At 37.4% G+C, this 21398-nt stretch overlaps 1 protein-coding gene across 1 annotated transcript in view; it reads right to left on the reverse strand.

Moving 5' to 3' along the window:
* Positions 1 to 21398, reverse strand: part of LOC117171068 (synaptotagmin-6) — a gene marked incomplete at its 5' end in the record, with an annotated part of 240457 nt that overhangs the window by 7399 nt on the left and 211660 nt on the right. The window contains one exon of the mRNA XM_033358117.1: positions 10326 to 10559. Within this exon, the coding sequence (XP_033214008.1) occupies positions 10326 to 10559 (234 nt within the window). The remainder of the gene's footprint in view (positions 1 to 10325; positions 10560 to 21398) is intronic.

The following is a 21398-nucleotide window of genomic DNA, read 5'->3' on the forward strand; positions in this document are numbered from 1 at the left end:
TTGATGCTGAACGATCTGGGCGCCCAAAATAGGTCACTACACCAGAAAATGTCGAAAAAATCCATGATATGATGTTGAATGATCCCAAAGTGAAATTGAGAGGGGTAGCTAATGCTGGAGGCATATCATTGGAACGTGTGGGCAATATCGTGCATTCAGTTTTGGGCATGAAGAAGCTCTGCGCGCGATGGGTGCCGTGTTTGCTCACAGTGGACCAAAAACGAATTCGTGTGACAACTTCCCAGCAGAATTTGGCATTATTTTCACGTAAGCCGACCGAGTTTTTGCACTAATTCATAACCATGGATGAAACCTGGATCTACTACTACACTCTTGAGTCAACGCAACAGGAAAAACAGTGGATTCCACCGGGCCAAAGTGCTCCGAAGCGTCAAAAAACGCAACAATGGGTCGAAAAGGTTATGGCCTCCGTATTTTGGGATGCACATGGCATAATATTCGTGGACTATCTTGAAAAAGGTCAAACCATAACCGAAGCATACTATTCATCATTATTGGACCGATTGAAAATCGAAATCGCCGAAAAACGACCGCATTTGAAGAAGAAAAAACCGCTTTATCATCACGACAATGCGCCTGTTCATTCATGCTTAGTTGCACAAGCAAAATTGCATGAAAGCGGCTTCGAATTCGTTCCTCAGCCACCGTATTCACCAGACCTGGCCCCCAGCGACTATTACTCGTTCCCTAACCTGAAGAGATGGCTCACCGGTAAGCGTTTTTACTCAAATGAGTAGCTCATAGATGAAACTGAGGCGTATTTTGGAGACCTTCCGATCGAGTACTTTTCGGACGCTATCAAAAAGTTAGAAAATCGTTGGACTAGCTGTATCGACCTAAAAGGAGAGTATGTTGAAAAATAAAACCGACTTTGGCCAAAAAAACGTCTCCGTGTTTCATTTTTCAGGGACTTATCAGCCTGCCTAGTATAACTTTACGCTCGCTACACATATACTTCACCACGCAAGTGAGACTATCGAGAAAATTATATTTAGCTTTAAAAAAATCGCATCGCTGGCCTCCTAAGTCTCTTTTCTGCTAAGTACGTTGTTTCTTTCTTTCACTTATAATTTCAAATTGCCAAGAACACAAAACATCTTTTGTCTGCTTTACTGCTTCTTTTTAACGTGGGTAGGACAAAAAGTATGGTGTGCAACAAGGGCCTACGACTATTTTGCCTCGTGCGACTGCCGCCCTCGCTTCTCGCCAGTGCGGCGCGGCGGCAACTTCACACTCGTCAACCTAGCCTTCTTTACGCCTTTGAAACACAATGTACTATTGAGCATTAGGAAAAATACTGAATTAGTAGTGCAAGAGAGCTACGACCCCACTTTCTAAAACACGGCGCCACCGTCGCGACAGTAAGGTGCCGGTAAGGTAGGGAGCAATGCTACCAACAATCAGTAAACAGAGAGGTCGGCTGCTACCCCACTTGCCAACAGATGGCGCCACCGTCGCAATGTACTGACACCAACCTATTGCGCCATGGGCAAAGGATGTTTCTGTTCCGTGATGAGTTACCAACAGTGGTTAAAAACAGTGACGTTGGCTACGAGCTCACCTAACAACAGATGGCGCCACCGTTCTGAGGGTAACAGATATCACCATTGACAAAGGGATGATTCTTTTCCGTGTTAAGTTACCGCGCTTTATCATCTTAGTTAGTGATTTAATTTAAATTTGAGTGAAATGAAGTTAATTTCAATTGTGACTTCTCAGCAGCAGCAACTTTCTGCATTTTCTCCAGAATTTCATGGTCTTCCAGACCTTTCACGAAACCAGTAGATTAGACAGTTTTAAACGTACGTTCCAGCTCCACAGCGATCTTGATTCCATACTTTTTCTGCACCTGCTGGATCTTTGTCACTTCATACCTCTTCTTTGGTGTCAGATCGGTCAGCGGCCTCGTTGGAAGGTAGCCTTCCATTCGACCCATGGCATTGATCTTCCACAGGTCCATTTCTTCAGAGATTTTGAGTCTTTTTGCAAGCAACTGAAGAAGCTGAATAAAGGAATCGCTCTGGAGACGCGCTTTAATAGGCGGACATCCCGACTATGCTAGCGACCACCTAAAATCTGCGCATGCGTAGTATTTAATTGGAATATTCTCCTCTTATACGATAAAGCCTAAACTTTATTAGTTCCTTTAAGCTAAATGCAACATAATAGAGACGGTAATATTGGCGCATGCGCAAATATTAACGAAAGATTTCTCGTTGCACCATTATCAGTCCAGCTGATTCCATGGAAATGGTGTGTTAACTATATAAAAGTGTTTCATACCTTACAGGTAGTGAACTCCAGCTGCAGAGTGATTTGAAGATAAAGACTAGGAGAAGAGCATCTTCTTGGAGAGTGATGATGGCCAGCTCCTTGAAGATAAAGTCGTTCAAAGGCCTTTCGAAGCCCTGAGCGTCTACAACGAAATTCATGTTGACTGAGATTGATTTTTTCAGCTAATTGCAGCTCTTTTATACCCTGATTCAACCCCTACCTCTCAATATTACTCCAACACTTCAAATTAATTTCTGAACAGTTCCGCTAATGGGCTTATATTGAACTATTTAATATTGTATTATTAGACAATAGGCTGCTGTATTGGCGGGAAAATTATTATTCGATTCAAATTCTAACCGTTTATCCATTGAACTTTGATTCAAAAACTCATTATTTATAGAGCAGTCAATTACAATGAGTGGTGCAATTTCCATAAATAAATGCTTATTCAGTAAAGATTCACGCTTAATTTGCTTTAAATTATTTTATCAATCATTAATTAAGTGGCTTAAAACAAAACAACATCATGAACAACGATTGAAGTTTGTACAAAAGACTTGGAGAAGATTACAATTTCTACACTGTTAGTGTTGCAAAGGAATGAAAAAGGCTCTCCTTTTACTTCGAAAATCGCAAAAACCAAATAAGATTTCTTTTTCGATGCAAAGATTACGGTATACTACCTAACCATATTATTAATAATCTAAATTTCAATATAAGATGTTTCTCCAAAAAGGTATGTAACTCTATATAAAAATCAATATTTTTATTAGGTAAGAAGATTCTACAGCAAGAAATTATAGATATATGTACGTATAGAGATTAATAATATTCAAAATCATCTTAATTAAAAAAAAAACAAATTATTAGAAAAACTCCTAATCAATGTTTGTCAATCTGCACAACTGGACAACTAATGATACTAATAAATTTGCACACAAGTTAATTGATAAGTCTCTACAAAAATGAGAAAATCTCCGATCACAACAAAAATGTAAAATAGTTACAAATCAAAATGAATGGGTTATTAACGTGAATGATAAAATTATACCTGAAGATGTAAAAGAAATGATAAGTCTAGGAGGAAAAGTTGGTATTCCTTTTGTTAAAAAAAATTTTCCAATTGAAAAAATCATGACTAATATTCAATAATAAATGAAACATATCACAGTAGATAACCGAAATGACATTAGAAATAAAATTTCATATTGGACACAAAACTGGATTTATAATTATAAATTTGATACAATAGATTTTGAACTAAAACAAAAAATAAAAAAAACCAAAATTTTTTAGAAACATATAAAGATATTATCCTAACCATAGCGGACAAAAGTAATAAAAGTATTATAATGAATAAAACAGATTATATTATTAAAGCCTTACAACTTTGAAATGATGAAGCAGCATATGAAAGATTAAATTTCGATTCTACTAGAAAAATTGAAGCTAAACTCAGACTACTACTAACAAAACTTAAAAATAATGAAACGATTGATGAAAATCAATATAATTTCTATCACAGTACAAATGGTAATGCACCTATGTGTATTGTACCTATGTGTTCAAATATATCCCATGGGGTCGCTCATTTCTGCATCAGCTGAAAAATTATTTTCTACCATCGATATATAGATGAAACCTTAATTTGCCTTCCAAAAATAAAGTCGATGATATTCTTGAAAAATTTAACTCTATAACTGAAAAATTAAAATTCACTATTGAATTAACAAAAGAAAATAAAATTATTTTTTAGATTTAAAACTAGAAATAGTAGACAATAGTATTATAACAAACTGGTATAGAAAACTTGTATGGTCAGGACGTTTTTTCAACTTTGCTTCGCATCACCCAATGTGCAATAAAATTGGTGTCATCTTTGGATTGCTCGATAGAGCTATAAAATTGTCAGATTATTTATGTGTACCGAAACGTTAGGAAGTTTAAAAGGAGTTTTTTCTATTAAATAAATATCTAAGCTTCGAAGAACATGTTTTTTTCACTCATATTTATTTTCGATTTACGATTGGACCGTAAGACATAAATCATTTGAAATCTACGAGTTGAAATCAATTGTATGAGATGTATACTAATGATTGATAAAATAATTTAAAGCAATTACCATGTGGGTGATACTGAGAATTTAGAAAAACTTTTACATTTGTAATATTACAATGGTCCAAAAAGTTTACATAGCTTCTTCGTTGATCTTTTCTGCCAGTTTTAAATCCTAGCATTATATATTGTGGTTTTTCTATTTGTATAGAAGCCTTCACCTGTCAGCCATTGTTCTGAGCAGCGGGGATTAGAGGATATTCAAACATTTCCCAAGGTCGGAAACTTATTGATATAAGTGGATGCTTTTTAATATACTTTAGCAACTGTATCTTATGACGATGTTCCGGTAGAACATAGGGAACCATATATTCAACTTTATGCAGTATAATTTTGAAATCTTAAGGTTCTCCTTGTGCTGGTTAAATAATAGCATTAATGTCAGTGCCAGTCTGTATTCTCAGCATAATAAAGCTGGTTTGGAGTCAAGGAAACATAATTATTCATGGTGCTGGCATGTTCAATATTTTGAGATTGGTCAATTTCAATACCATTCAGTTCATACATAATTTCATCAAATCAACCATCAACCCGAACTAATTTTCCATGTATGTGTACTGAGTTTTTACTTGGCAAAATGCATAGATCTTGATGTTGTACTGCAATTCGTATCTCTTTCATCTTTGTAACAGCGATAAATAAATAATATATAAATCAATAATTGCTTTATCTTCTTTTTTTTTCTTGAATAAGTCTGAGACCTAGTTGCTTGAGGAAGCGCACGTCCTGAGATGTTGTTGTAATGTTGCACTCAATCCTGAGAGCATTCTCTTTGAGAACAGCTGCTGGTAAATCTGATATTTTAATCTTATTAGCTTTAAGAAACACGTGATGTAAATCCCAACAGCTGTCCAAAAGAATATTTTGATTTGAAATCAACTTCACGGTTGCTCTTTATTTCGCTACGCAACGTATTATTGTTTAGTCTTATATTTATCATAGCATTATTATTATTATCCAAATTCTTTTGCAAATATTATTCAGTCTCACCACCACCATTTGCTGATACTGTTGTAACAGAAAAGTCTCTATTCATTAAAGATCTCTGTATATATTTAATTTCATAACTACCAGGGGGTGTGATAACCACCTGATTACCAATATAAAATTTAGACTTTCATTCATCAACGTTAGGAATTAAATTATAAATGTGAGTATCTCAGCTAGACCGAAAGCATAATTTTTATTTTTCGAAAGTTCTATTGGTGGAAAGTATTCTGCTTCAAGCGCAGATGAGTTGCCTGAAATAGTCAGAGTGAACGATTCATCCATGATGATGTCCTTTTCTATACTGATTGCTTGCAAGTAATTACTTACACTTACATAGCTTATATTTGCTCTTTACTTTGAGCTGTCCGCATATAAATTTAAGACATAATTTACAACACTTAAATGCATTTTAGTCTTGATACCTATCGTGATTATATTTTCTTAGGCTACCAACACCTAGATAATTCACTAGTTCAGAGGACGGTTTAAGGTTACCAAAACTGTGAAAGTATTATGGTTCACAATCATTCTTCTTTTTTCTTGAATACACGTTTCTTATATGTAAGTTTTTTAGCTTTAAAACCATTACCTTGAGGATATGGATTGATATAAAGACCCAGTCCTTGTCGATAGGGTTTTAAATGTAGAAATTTACTCAGAGCTATTTCCTCAATTGTCTTATCATGACGTGTTGTCTTTCAAAGTTGATGCTTAGCTGTATGGGCACCATTTAAAGCTTTTGCGACACCAGCTGCCCCCTCAGCAAGATCTCCAAATGTATTGAGTCTTGTGAGTATTGGAATCAGTTGTAAAACACCACATATTGTCGAGGGGATAGGTAGAATACGAGGTGCTCTCACTTGAATTTCACCTCCAGCTCTTTTAATAGCGTTTGGAGAAGCCTCTGCAGCAGTTTTAATGATAAGTTAAGAATCATTACTTGGAGAAATAGAATGTGTAGCAGCATCTACTATCGTTCCCAAAACTACCAGTTTCATAGAAACCTTTTTACTCTTTCCCTTATTCTTTTTTAAACCGATACCGAGTTTTTATTTAACTTTGACTTAGAAAAAACACGTTGCAATGCTTTATCAGCTACTATCCTATCTTCAACGTTTCTCGCTTCAATATTATTTCATTTTTTTTAAATAAGCATTATCGTGCAGCGTCCAGTGGGTTTATACCTGGATCACCGCCTGCTAACCCTTCATCTAACTTAGTTCCAGGTCCACAGTATTAGTATCCTGGTAAATGTAACGCGAAATGTAACTTGTTAATAATTGTATTAATTAAACTTTGACCTCGACGTTTCTTGCTGTGTATAAGCATACCTCAATCTAAGAAGGTTAGTTTGTTACTATAGCTTTAGCATCTACCGAGGAAAATTGATATTATATTCTTAACAAGCAACTTCATATTTGTACAGACTTAGCAGGCTACAGAAACGATCTAACTGATGTTAACTGTGTAAAGGTTATCTTTCAACTGATGCAAAACGCTATATGTCAAGATTTCTCAGCAGTCAGTCTCGAGATGTGCTTGAAGCCACACCTGACCATCAAGAGACTGAGGAGGTTGTCCTATTGATGTTAGCTATGTCAAGGTTATCTTTGAACTGATATAGAAGCTATATAAGCGTCCGAGAGCAGGTGAAGGTGGTGGATGTTGTGTAGCAGCTTGGAGGATAATTTTGGCAGACAGCTTGGCTTTCTGACATAGGGTTGGAGGGTGGCGGAACACTTGGTTTTGTTTATCGATAATGATAGTAATTTAAATGAGAGTAGATATAGAAAAGAATTTAACTGCTTAATTATTCTATAAATAGAATTGCTTGATTGTAAATAAAGTTAGTTTTATGTGAGACCCTAAGGTATAAACATGTTTTATAAAGAACAAGACGTGCTTTGTCACATTGCAAAAGCAAGTGATGCTATTCGACAGAAACACCGCATGCTAACGTTAAGCAAAGAAGCTACAGAGAATGCGAGGGTGGGGTTAAAAGTTCTGGCCTGATAAGGAAAAACAACTTGTTTCGTTTTTTTTCGCTTTATTTTTCACATAATTTCCTTTAAGATTGATGCATTTCTCATAACGGTGCTCTAATGTAGTGATGCCATTTTTATAGACCGATTCGTCAAGTCCGTCAAAATACTCTTTTAGAGCATCGATGACTTCCTCGTTGCTCTGAGTTTGTTTACCTTTGAGCCGTTTTTTAAGGTTCGGAAACAGATGATAGTCGCTGGAGGCCAAATCTGGTGAATTTTTTCTCTTTTCGGGAGCTGCGACCTCAACGGGGCATCCTGAACGTGGCTTTTCAGAAGTGCTCGTGCGACTTTTCCTAAATTTAGAAACCCACTGTTTAAGCGTCGAATATAATGGAGAAGAGTGTTTCTCTGATTTTCCCATTTTTGCACAAACAATCGAGGTGTATTGTTCAGTAGGCTCTCAAGTGCATACTGATAGAGTAATCGACTTGCGAATTCATATAAAAGCTATTGAGATATAGTAATATAGAATACAAGCTAAAAATTAGACCTGCTGGCTTCATCTCTAAGTCAGACCGAACATTTTTACCCCCCCCCCCCCAGTATTCTCAGTGAAACTTTTAAACCTATAATTTCACCATTACAAATGGTTGAATAAGTCTGATATGCCTGAAAGGGAAAATAAATACATGAATGATACGATTGAGAAAGACGAAGATGAAACAGATAATGGTAATACTTCCTTCACGCCTGCTATCGATGATCAAGACCATGATGCAACTATGGTTCAAGAAAATAATGAACACACTGCAAATTATGACAAGTTGATGAATAAATTTATTGGTCCATTGAATAAAACTAAAAAATAATATTTGGATATGGTTTACGGTGTACAAAAAGTTAATGATGGAATGTGTATAATTGGTGATACACCAATAAGCTTTAATGGACAATATATCAAGATTGGTGGAAAAGTGTATCGGAAAAGTACTAGTTTGTTTGAACTTTTATTTGAACAAAATCCTAATAAAACTTATATAAGCGAGGATAATTAAAACAACTATAAAGAAATTCTTATTGCAACAAATGCACATAAGGAGAATTATAGTCCCTTAAAGCTAATTTATTTGAATAATACTCTAAAGTATAAGAATATTATAGCGAAATGTTTTCAACATAAACGATCATCAGCAGAAAATCCAAGTAATAATAATGAAATTATTTTTATGATCGAGGAATTACGAAAAGCTAAAATCATATATTAAGACAATGAAGCTAACTAAAGCGCATTGTTCAAAACGAGATACTCATAAGGTTAACGCCACGAACCTTCTCCTCAACTTCTTTGAATGGGACGTTTTGAACTACTCACCGTATTCCCCTGATCAGGAGCCTTCAGATTTCCATCTCTTCACTTCCTGAAAATGCACATGGTTGCAAAAATGTATTCAACGGATGAGGAGGTTAAAGGGGAGGCGCAGAAGTGGACGAAAGAACTGGCGGGAACTTATTCGAGATAGGGATAACAAAATTCAATCCCAGGCTCAACACTTGCATCGAGAGAAATGGCGTCTGTGTCGAAAAATAGTGACATATGTACAAGTGAAACCATGTACGTTTTTAAAAAATGAATTTTATTTGAAGCCTACAACGATTGCGTACACTTACTTTCTGGACTGTTGTTGGCGTCAAAATATACCATATAGCTAATCTCATCAGTGTCATTGTTAACTGCCATATAGGGAGTATTGGCTTTTGCTTAACAGGAGGAGCATCAACTAACTCCACCCTTTATACCTAGCTCAATAAACAGGACTTTATCAATGTCAGTGAGCAGGTCTAGTTTTATTCTGGTACATTTCATCATGGCATTTCTGGTCAAACCAGGAGTTGTATAATAATGTGCTTAATCAAGGCTATATGATTTCAGACACTGATAATAGAAGTTTTCAAAGATATCAGCAAGTATCAACACATCCGTTTTCATGTACAGATACACATAATCGCAAATTGCAGAGTCATTTAATGTATGGTAGAATTTTTTTTTAGGCGGTTGTTTCTTTGATCTTTTTCATAGAGTCAAAGTACTCAAAAGAAAAAACTCCTTTATGCTTTAGTATAAAGGAGGAACTTGCGACGATGTCGCCATCTTCCAGCAAGTGAAAAAGCAGCAGACCTATCTTTTTTACCGACTTTCAGTAACATTGGTCCCTATCTTATCGGCGCAACGGTGACGCCATCTGTCGGCAAATGGGGTCGTAGCCCTGTTGCTATACTACTCACTGATATTTATCTAATTCTCAAGCGACACGTCCAAACCTTCTGGTAATAAAAAATTATTTGCTTGCAACGTTTCAGCAACATGCAATACCTTAATCAAGCCCACATATCATAAGAACAAAACTTCTCTATCAAGTTATAAAGAAGGTCACTAATAAAAAGATAAACATTCGAACACAAGTTCTGATGATTTCTATACATTAGGGTGCCCCAAAAAAGAAACTTTTCGGAATTTTCTACTGGCAAGTTTATCGAATCATTTTCTCATAGAAACAAATACCTTGAAGTTTGTAGAAAAGTTGTAGAAAAGTCTGAAGCGAATCCTGGAGCCTAACCCAGACCATGGGAGTATGTCAGGGTAGAAAACCGTATATGATTTATACATTTAATTCTTGGTTAGAAATTCCTCTACAAGTCATATAAGCCTACCGTAAGATTTGACCAAACCTGCTGAAGTTATTCAAAAAACCCCAAAATGGGATTTTACCTCTTTATATTAACTAACTTTACTAACTTTTAATTAACAAACTCTAAATTAATTAACTCTTTACTATTCATGCGATGGGTGTATCTTCTTGTACAATTGAAGAAATAAGTTTTACTGACTGAACTGTAAATGTTATTGCTTGTAGATTAATTATTATTGGATAATGTTACCTGTACAGGAAAAAGATTTCTAGCCTTGACTATGACCACAGTTAGTCTCTCTGCACTAGGTAAGTAGGAAAGCGAGAGGAGCAGTTCCTGAATTTCTTCAGGTGGTTTCTTTTCACCTGCAATTTCACCCCAGACCTCTACAGATGATAATGATGAAACTAACTCGAGTTGATCCATGGCTACTTTCACGGATCCAACGACGTCATTCCTTGAAAAACGGTCGTAGTCGAACACCTATTCACATCAAAACCAAATTCATGTTATATTAAATATTTAAAGGCTCAACAACAAAGTAAAAACATATAATTAAAGTTATATATTCATTGTTGTTATTATATATATTCTTTTTACTGTTAACTGTAAAATAATATTTTCAAGGGGTAAATTAATCCATAACTTCAGTTTAAATACGCGTCTTAGTTTCAGCTCGGAGAGTCCTTAGTTTAATTTAATTCAAACTTACACTAACTTTTTAGTATAAATATTGTACTAACTTTAGGTCTTGACTACTTGAATTTCAATTTTTTTGTTTGCTAACTTTAATGGTAAATGCAGATTATCAGTTATATATTCTCAGTTACACTTCAAAATAAGACCACTTATTTACTTTATTAGGTGTATGATTTCGCAATTTGGAAACATCACAATGATCCAGTAGTGGTTTAACATTTTCAAGAGTCATACTGAAATGAGACACCTCGTGTAAAATTCAGCACTCCATGACTGTATTTTTTAAATATTTAATTTAAGATAATTTGATTTCGCTTTTGTATATATATATATATATGTATGTACACAACTATCGTGAGAACTTTGCGATCTTGAGTAGGATGGCTTCAGAATTTCTACATCCAGTGGCATCGTCAAATAGGATTCGCTGTCAACAAAGTCCATCAGTGGGCATGCACTTTCGCCAAATTTACCTTATACGAGAAGTATACAATTATTAACGCCTGTATGTTACTCAATATCGTTCGAAGGTTGGTGGAAGACCCCCCCCCCCTTGCAGCAGCAGTACCGTCCCATCCGCCAATCATCGGCCAAGAATCAGCTATCCCTTATCGGCCTCAAGTCCTGTGGTTCGGATCCAACTCGCGGCAGATCTCGTGCCTAAGGAAAACGGTCTACCGGCTAGAAGGAAGGAAGTGAGGAGAAGCGACAACAGCGAGGCAGACCAGCGGTGTGTGGCATCATAGGTCTCTCTCTTGAACGCAGAGACTCATATTTTAAGTTTCGCGCGCTAGTATCTCAATCTTCTCCCCCGATTTTCGTAAGTGAGTCCCCTCTTGCGGTGATCGACACGCCGGGCATGCGTCTCAGGCAGTAACGTTTGTAAGCTCGAGGTGCCGACCACAGATCGGAATTCTACCTTAATTTTGACCGACTTCTGCTTTTCTCTGAGGTAGGACTTTAAGCTTTTCCTTGGTGATTCAGTCAGGCCTTTTACTTCCGTTTTTTATATAGTCAAAGAATTGTAATAACCCTTGGTTGTATCGCTATGTTTAGTGAATAGTTCTTAAATAATGGAGTGCCGACCGGTTGTTCCTTCGTTTCCGGTATGTTGGGTGATAATCAGAGTGTTTAGGTCGGTATTGTCTTGAGTGCTTTGTGGAGTGGCCTGACCATAATTTCCAGACCGTCTTTTCTCTGTTTTACTGTCTATAATAACATATTGTTAATTTATTAATCCTAGTACCTTCAGCATTTCCCTTGTTAGTATGACTCTTCCTCCCCCCCTTTTTCTATTTCTTTGTTTTACTCTGTAACGACCGATTATCAATTTATTAATTCCAACGCCTTTAGAATCTCTCCCTAATGACTTTACTTTCTTATACTGTAGTTACTCCTCTGGACCCACTATCGTTATTGTTTACGTAGTTTCCTCGTTCCTTACCCCTACCCTTACTTCTATAGACATGTGCGCTCTTTATTTAATGCATTTTCCTTCTAAATATTGTTATCGATTTTCGATGCATGTATTGCGTGCGGGAAGTGGCCAATTCCGAAACCGTGGTAAAAAAAACAGTTAGAAAAAGACTGTTTATAGCTGCTGCGCTTGCGCTCTTTGAGTAAGATTACTTTTTGTTGCTGTTGCGCTTGCGCATTTCGATTCAGCATTACTTTACAGGACTTTCGGAATCATAACCTCACTTCATTATGATCTGACGCTTGTGAGACTGATTGTGAGTAGTAAATAGTTATTTTGAAGTGATAAGTTACCATACATTTTCAGAAATTTTAGAAATTTTTGAATTTCTTTCAAAAAGCTTCGGATGCACTAAATTTCTATATATTTTCGGTAATTTACAAAGTTGCAAAAAATTTCCGGAATTTTTAGATAAGGTTTGTAATTTTACCATGAATTTCCAAAAATTACCATGCATTTACAAAAAATTTGTTTTTATTGTTTCTTAAATCGTTAATTTCCCGCCTTTGTTAGAAAAAATATCGTGTGCTACAGGAGCTAAAAGTAGGCAGTTGAAACTCTTGTGAAGTTTCCAGTATTCGCCATCGGCTCATCTTGGGGTCGTTTTCGGCTCGTCTTCGGCTTGTTTACAGCTCGCTTCCGGCTCGCCTCCAACTCGCTTACAACTAGTCTACAACCCCCTTTCGAATGGTCTCTGACTCGTACAGCTAACTTCACACTTGTGTGGAACTGCCTACTTTTCGCACTTCCTAGCACAATATACTATTTTTTGAATTAGAGTTTGAGGATTGCCTTTATGTAGAGTGGCTCCCGAAGGTACGTGTTTTTTATATGACCCTTGTGCGCGGCCTAAAGGACCTTATTTAATTTGAAATAAAATGGCCGCGTGACAATTGGCGCTCAACGTGGGGGCTTTTTACAGTTATTCGGAAAGCGAAAATGGTCCTAAAAATTTGGAAAGATATTTTATTTTGAAAATTTAGAAAATTAATTTATCGTTGAAAAATTAAAAAGCGCTATTACATACATCTAAATGACAATTTGGATCAAATTTTATATTTACAAAATTAAAAATTCTCTTTTCGGGTATCGAAAATTTGACTAGATTTTTATTTATTTTTATTTATAAAATTCATAAATTTTGAAAATTAATTTCGTTTCAGAAATTAGGAAGTGAAGTTTAATTAATTTAAATGAGAATTCAAATGAAGAAGTGATATTTAATTAATTTAACGGAGAATTTAGAGAGGAAAGGTTTACATTTGTGAAAGCTAAAATTCCATTTTCAGGTCTCGAAAGTTTGGAAAGAATTTTTATTGACTAATTTAAAAAATGTTTAGAAAATGAATTATGTTTAATAAATTAAGAAGTGTCATTTAGTGAATTTAAATGAAAATTTGGAGGTAAAATTTCACATTTACTAAATTTGAATTAAAAAAAAATTTTAACGAATTGAGTTCCGAAAATTTAACAAGGTTGAATTTATAAAATGGGGAATTTTGGAAAATCCATTTTCTTTATAAAATAAAAACTATTATTTCGTGAATTTAGATTTGAATTTACAGGAAGAGTTTAAATTTATAAGTTTAGAATTTTAAGTTATCAATTTCGTCTAAGAGAATAAGTAATATTTTTCAGGGAATTTATATGTTAATTTACAGAAGGAATTCACATTTATAAGAAGTAGAATTTAAAATGTTCCTTCCTTGATTGATTTGGTTTATAAATGTAGGAAATATTATTTCATGGATCGTAGATGTAGACATTATTAAGGCATAGAGTTCTCTGGTCGGCAATCCAGCCAGCCATATTTACAATTATATTGATCGCGTTGATAATTATTTCGCATTCTTGCTATTGTGGACACCTGTGTTTATAAATTTATTTCGATCGTTCTTGCTGGGTGTGTGTATTATTTTGAAATAATTATCGACTTTCATTTTATTTGAAATCGTGATACACCGCAAGATATTAATACGGTTCTATCTTTTCCCTGAAATATTTTCAAACGCAGTACCTTTGAAATTTTATAGAGCATTATAAAGTCCTTGTATTCACTCCTAAAACAAGACGCCGGACGGAAAAACTTCGCTTTCGTGTTTTTATAACCGAAACAAGGATGGGCTCATACACGAACTAAAAAAAAGGCCTTACTTTTTCTAGAACTTTTGCGGTCCTGTGTGAACGATTATTGAGAGCGGTACGTGCAGAGATTGACACTTTTGATCCCTCCCTCCACTTCTCTTAGGAAAGTCTCGACCAAATCGAGCCTCCTACCGACAGCGCCTTAAAATTTCCAGTTTGCGAGGGAGAAATAAACAAAATTAACGTTTCTACCCAAACTAACAGACAGCGAAGCAGCTACAGGTGTACGGACCCCTATGCCGATCCTGAATCCTACCCTTATTATCATAGTTCTAGTACAATGAACCACCTGAGGAGGAGAGACGCCAGTGACGCTAACTTGCTGATAGTAATTCCCTTCTTTTTACAGGGCATTGCTCTTAACTGGTTTAGGGACTCTAAACATTTGTGGCAAACCCTCGATCAGTTCGCCAAGGTATACTTAGTTATCGCATGGCGCGAAGTTATAAGCCTTCTCCTGTCCCAAAACGATCCATACTTCCCGACCTAGCTTGCAAGGACCCAAATTATTGAAAACCTAACAGACGCCCTGACAACCTTTGGGAAAAGCTTACGTTTTTAGAAGATGACATGGAGTCGCTCGGGTATGAAGAACTGGTCGCCCTAATGTGACTTATTAAGGAGAAGGAAAATAGTACTAAAGCTGAGTGCAAGTCTAAGCCCCGAACAAACCCTGAAACAAATCCTCACTCTTCAAAGCCTCCCCCTCAGAGACCTAATAATCCTCCAGAGAATCCCCCCTCTCGATTGAAGTGTTGGAACTGCGGCGAACCTAGCTATATATTCACTACTTGTACGATACCTAGAAATAGGTTCTATTATGGGTGTGGCCGGAGAGACGTCACCAAACTTGAGTGTCCCAGATGTTGGGGAAACTGAAAAGAAAGATGTATTGTGGGAAAAATGCATCTTTAAAGGGTTCAGACGAATCTTCTGCAAATTTAAAGCGTACAGTAAATAGAAAGAAGAAAAGAAAAAAGGGTGCAGAATCTTTTTCAGTTTCCTCTAAAAACTCCTTCCTTTCAGACCTCCAGTCACAAGGTTAGCTTACAGTTGCGGATCACAATTCAAACAACAGAAAATTAACATCTGTTAGTAGTCCAGCACGACCGACTCCGGCAAAGAATCAAATAAGCCCGGAGTCCGACCCTTAGTACCTTCCCAACCTACTGACCCTTGTTATTCGAGCATCGACCAAATCAACCCTAATCTCGATCTGATAGAAATTGGTAACGAAATCTTAGAAGCAGAAACTCCTTATACCGACCTTGTCGCTATTTACAAGGTGTCCGAACTTCAGTATAGACATTACTCTCTGTTAGGTACGCAGCCTTTATTGTATTTAAACATCTCAATTCAGGTTGACAATAACCAGATAGAACTAGTTTCTCACAAAATTATTGCCCCAATTAAATTACACAGTCTACAGACGTAGGCAACCGTCCTCCTATTACACAACGAAACCACTTGAGATCTCCGAAAGTTATGGAAGTCATGGTCGCTGAGGTAGATAAAATGTTAGTCCATGACATAATAGAGTCTTTGAATAGTGGTTGGTCATCCCCGGTTGTATGGGCAATTAAGCCTGAAGAAGATCATCGGTTTTGTTTATACTTAAGGAAGGTAAACGAAGTCACAAAGAGAAATGCGTACCCCCTACCTCAAATGAACAGTATTATCGATAAAATACGTAGCCCCCGGTATATTTTAAAAATAGGTTTGCACAAAGGTTTCCACTAAGTCCCCCTTGATGAAGCTAGTCGCGACAAAACGGCTCTTAAAGTTCCGAAACCTTACTAACGCCCCAGCGACATTCCAACGCTTACTAAATAGGTTGATTGGACCTGAAAAAGAACCACACGATTAAACACGAGAAGTGCGAATTCTGTTGCCCCCAAGTACACTATCTAGGCTTTCTAGTACACGAACATGGTTTACAGAAGGATTCTGATAAGATCGATTCTCTCCTTAAGTAGTTGGTTCCCCGCAACGTCAAAGGCCTTCGTAGGTTCCTGGATTTATCTAGTTGCTATCGCAGGTTCATTCCAAGTCTTGATTTGCCTTGATTTCGAAATTGCCTTCGTCCTTTAAACCGACGCGAGTAATACCGGATTAGGAGCCATCCTTACGCAAAGTGTAGACGGTGTAAAATATATCATATGCTAGTCGGACCTTCACCGATGCTGAGGTTAAGTTTACAACCACCGAGAAAGAATGCCTGGCCATCGTATGGGCTGTCCAGAAATTTAGATCCTACTTAGAGGGGTATAAGTTTACGGTGATAACGGATTATAGTAGCCTTCGGTGGTTACATAATTTAAAGAACCCTAACGGTAGACTGGCGAGATGGTCACTATCTTTGCCCGAGTATGACTTTGACATTCTCCATAAGAAAGATTCCTTCCATCATGCTCCGGACGCTCTCTCCCGAATGTTTGAATCTCTCTCGATCGAAGAAATTATCCTAATTAAAGTTCGAATCCCGATCTGGTACACCATACGATTTCAATCCGTGTCTGACTTCCCGGATAGATTCCCTAGCTGGAAAATTAAAGACAACAGGTTGTACTATTTCTGACCTGACCCCGTGGTAACAGATTTCGTTGACGACCTGGACGATTGGAAGTTACTCCCTACCGATGTAGAAAGAGAGTCCGTTTTTTTAGATGCCGATCTAGGCCATCTAGGAACTCAAAAGACCTCTGCGTTAGTTTTGCGTAAGTACTATTGGCCTGGTTATTACAGGCACGTAAACAGGTACGTAAACAGTTGTACGACCTGTCAAATGTGCAAAGTCTAGGAAAAAGTACCTGCAGGCTTAATGGGACATCGCGTAGTCGACGAACCTTGGGTAGTAGTATCAGCCGACATCAGGGGTCCTTTACCTAGAGGTAAATCCAGATTCCACTACATTCTGGTGATCGAGGATCTATTCACAAATACTTGTGACAGATAATAGGAATGAATCTGTTAACAATACCCTACACCTACGATGCCTGTGATTGGCCAGAGCGTCCCACCGTGGGGACTGGTCGAACTTGATTGGCCAATCAAGTCTTTTTTAAAAATCCAGAAGAACGGAAAGCCAAATCGGATTGGTATTATATCCATTGTCCCTATTGATGTTATTAAGGTGTTTTAAGATTTCGATTGCTTCTCTATGTTTTCTTGGAAATTTGTTGTGTGTTTTTGCGATTACTGTTGTTTCCTCAAATAAAATGTTATGTCCTGTTCCGATATGATGTTCAGCTAGTGCTGATTGCGTGAAATGTTTTAGCCTGACTTTACTTTCATGTTCATACTTAGAAAAATACGATTTGATAAAGGAAATTTAGTCTTATCTCTGTCCCGTATCCCCTAATCAAAAATTAAAAAAATTTCAGCTAAATTATTCTCCCGTTATCTCGGAACGTATAGGATTTTAAAGGTGCTGTCCCCCAGCCTATGCGAGGTTTGCGATTTAACGCAGAAGTGCATAGGCAAGACCCATATAGAAGACCTAAAACCTTTTGTGCTCCACTCGAACGACCAACCCTTTCGACCTTAAAGGATAAATGTCTGCATGTGGACGACCCTCTGGCTGGAAGTACTTGGACAAGTACCATGCCTTCATATTGGAAACGCAGGAGAGATATCTTAAATTTTTCCACACGCTTTCCGTATAGACCTGGAAACTTAGACGGAGGCCAACCTGGTCAAACAGACGGCTATCCTGAGGGATCTCTGCAGAGGAAGAGTATTTGGAACGGCTAAAGGCCAATTTTGACTTAGTGCCGAGGCATTCCCTTCATCCGAGAGACGAGATGACCTCCACGGCAGGATTGGTCTTCCAGTCTCACAAGGGGGCACAAGCCGACCCCCTTCTACGAGAATCACGTAGTCCTAGCTCCTCCCATTCCCGGCATAGGTCACCTCCCCAAAGGATGCACTCTACTCCCTCTCCGTACCGCCATACCTGTCGCTCCTGACACCCACCATCTTTCCCATATCGCCTTACCTCTCGCTCCCGATACCTATCTTCTTCCCCATCCCGTCGCACTTCTCGCTTCCAATACCCATGTTCTTCCCCATACCGCCGTGTCTCTCGATCCCGACACCCATCTTCTTCTCTATCCCGTAGCACTTTTGCTCCCGACACCCATCTTCTCCCCTATCATGTCGCACTTCTCGCTCCCGACACCCATCTTCTCCCCCATTCCGTCGCACTTCTCACTCCCGACGCCCATCTTCTCCTCCGTACCGTCGCGCCCTCGCCTTAGACACTCAACTTCGCCCCAAAACTAATCCCCTCTCACTCCAGATCCTCCACTTCCCCTTCATGCCGTTCTACTCTACGTCCCCGACCTCCAGCTTCTTCCGAAACCTACCTCTCTCGCTCTAGATCCTCCTTTTCATCCCAAACTGGCTTCGCCGAAATCTCTTCCCTCCTGGACGTACCTGTTCCCCCTCCCAGCAACTTAGACCCAGAGACGATCAAATTCTTCCAGGAAACTGGTGACTTCGGGTCCTGGAACTGCGATGAGGCCTCCAATCGCTATTCCCAATGTCCCTGCTTGCGACATACCTTTTGTTTCGGATGTGGCGAAAAGGAGTGTGAAAAGGCCAACTGTCCAAAATGTGCCTCTACAGGGATTTTGTTCCTGTGTTAAATTCTAGTTTTCGGTTTAATTTTTCTGTGAATTAAATTGATCGTCTCCTGCCTGGGCTGAGACCTGCCCCCCCCCCCAAGGGTAGGGGAGTTGTGATGTTGCAGTTTGGCACCATCACAATAACCCAGTAGTAGTCTAAAAATTTTCAGAGTTATACTGAAATGTGACACCTCGAGTAAAATTCGGCACTCCATGACTTCGTTTTGTACATTTTTAATTTAAGATAATTTGATTTCGCCTTTATATATATATATATTAAGGATGTTTACTATGTAGTCATAGGGTATATAATGATATAAGCTCTAGCATACAATGCAACCCGTGTTGCTTTTGCATAACGCAAAAAAGTACTATATAGGCGATTTTAATTTGGTTTCCAAATCTCCCGCGCTCGAGATCTTGCGCTGATTGGTTAAAGGCTTCGGGACTCAAAAGACGTGCGCAAAAATACGTATAACCTATTTCTGAAAAAGGTTATGTTCCTCAGGATTCACCGCGCATTTCAAATAAAATTATTAGTAATTAATCGGTAATAGAATCTGTTGTTTTACTTATTGAATTAAATATGGGAATCAAATGCTTTTGACTAACTGCAATGAAAATTGTAATTCGTATGATTATAAAAATTGCAACGATGAATCTGAGATTCAAATGATGAGAGGTGAGAAGCGGCGAATTATTCTTATAAGCTGGGTGTTCGGCGACCTTGAAAATTTTGTCATCGCTACTATAGAATGTTAAAGTATACATTTTTTGTAATATATAACGTAAATTTCAAGAGTTTCACTACTTGGTTTTTGAGTATACACCATATTACAAAACATTACTAAGTATTTCAAAATGTTTCAAACATTTAAAAATATTTAAAAGGAGTTTGAACATTTTATAAAGGCGTGTATATCAGATTTTAAACATTTCATAAAAATTTTACAAAGATTTTAAAACTTTTAAAAGATATAAAGGGTTTCGAAAATTTTGAAAAGGATACAGTACACCACATTTCAAAGATTTTAAAACATTTAAAAGATTTAAAAAGGTTTCAAAAAATTTTAGAAAATTTCTTTGACTAATTATAGATTTCAAATAATTCAATGATTTCAACGAATAAAAAAGACTTCGCAAACAAAGATTTAAGACAAATTTCCCAAAGAAACTAGGTCCCGAGATTTTTTGCAAATACATTCTAATATTGTGTTACATTGTTTTTAATTCATACCTTATTATTTATCTGAAATGCGTGGTGAATCCTGGGGAACATAACTTTCTTTCAGAATTGGGTTGTACGTCTTTTGCGCACGTCATCTGAGGCTCGAAGTTTTTGAAAAATCAGCGCAAGACCTCGAGCGCGGGGAATTTAAAACCTGAATTAATATCGTCTATTCACTACTTTTTTCAATTACACAGATGCACGACGGGCTACAATGTATACTAAAGTTATATCATTATATTCCTAATGACAACATAGTAAACGTCCTTACAGTATATATATATATATATACACATATATATACACAACTATCTTGAGGACTATGCGGTCTTGAGCGGGAAGGCTCTAGGATTTCTACATCCCGTGGCGTCGTCGAATAGGATTCGCTGTCACCTCCCTTTAGCGAGGCCTTTACAGTCCATAGACCTTCACATTACATTGCGCTCAGTTGAAGTACTAATAGTAAATTTTAAGGGCGAATTGAACACAAAACCTATAAATAGATAGGCAATTTAGCTCAATTTGTCGTCCTATCCGCCAATCATCGGCCAAGGATCAGGCATCCCTTAACGGCCTCAACTCCTGTGGTTCGGATCGAACACGTGGCAGATCTTGCGCCTAAGAAAAATGATATACCGGCTAGAAGGAAGGAAGTAAGTAAGTGAGGAGAAGAGACAACAGTAAGGCAGACCAGCGGCGTGTGGCACCATCGGTATCTCTCTTGACTGCAGAGACTCATATTCTATGTTTCGCGCGCTAGTCTCTATCATTTTCCCCGCTTTTCGTAGAGTCCATTATGCAACTCAGTGATTACAAATCTGAAACGAGATGTGGTCCAATACTATGAAAGGGCTATGTCCGTGTGAATATATTAGGAGATGATGTAAATGACTGAGTTGCGCGCGCAAACCTTTTCTCTTCTGAATTTGAAACCTCGAAGTTGCACGATTGCCCGTCGGAACACTTCGGCGGTTCTATTTATATCTCTATCTGTTTTGAAAAAAATGAAGAGATTGAGATTTTAATATTTCCAGATTTCTATGCTGGCGATTCTCATGATTTGAATACTCCGCGCGCTTCTTTATATGCGTATATTTTGAAGTTATGTTAATTCAAGTATAAAATATAGATTATATAAATATTAA

The sequence above is a fragment of the Belonocnema kinseyi genome, chromosome 4 (assembly GCF_010883055.1).
Source record: "Belonocnema kinseyi isolate 2016_QV_RU_SX_M_011 chromosome 4, B_treatae_v1, whole genome shotgun sequence".
Lineage (NCBI taxonomy): Eukaryota > Metazoa > Arthropoda > Insecta > Hymenoptera > Cynipidae > Belonocnema > Belonocnema kinseyi.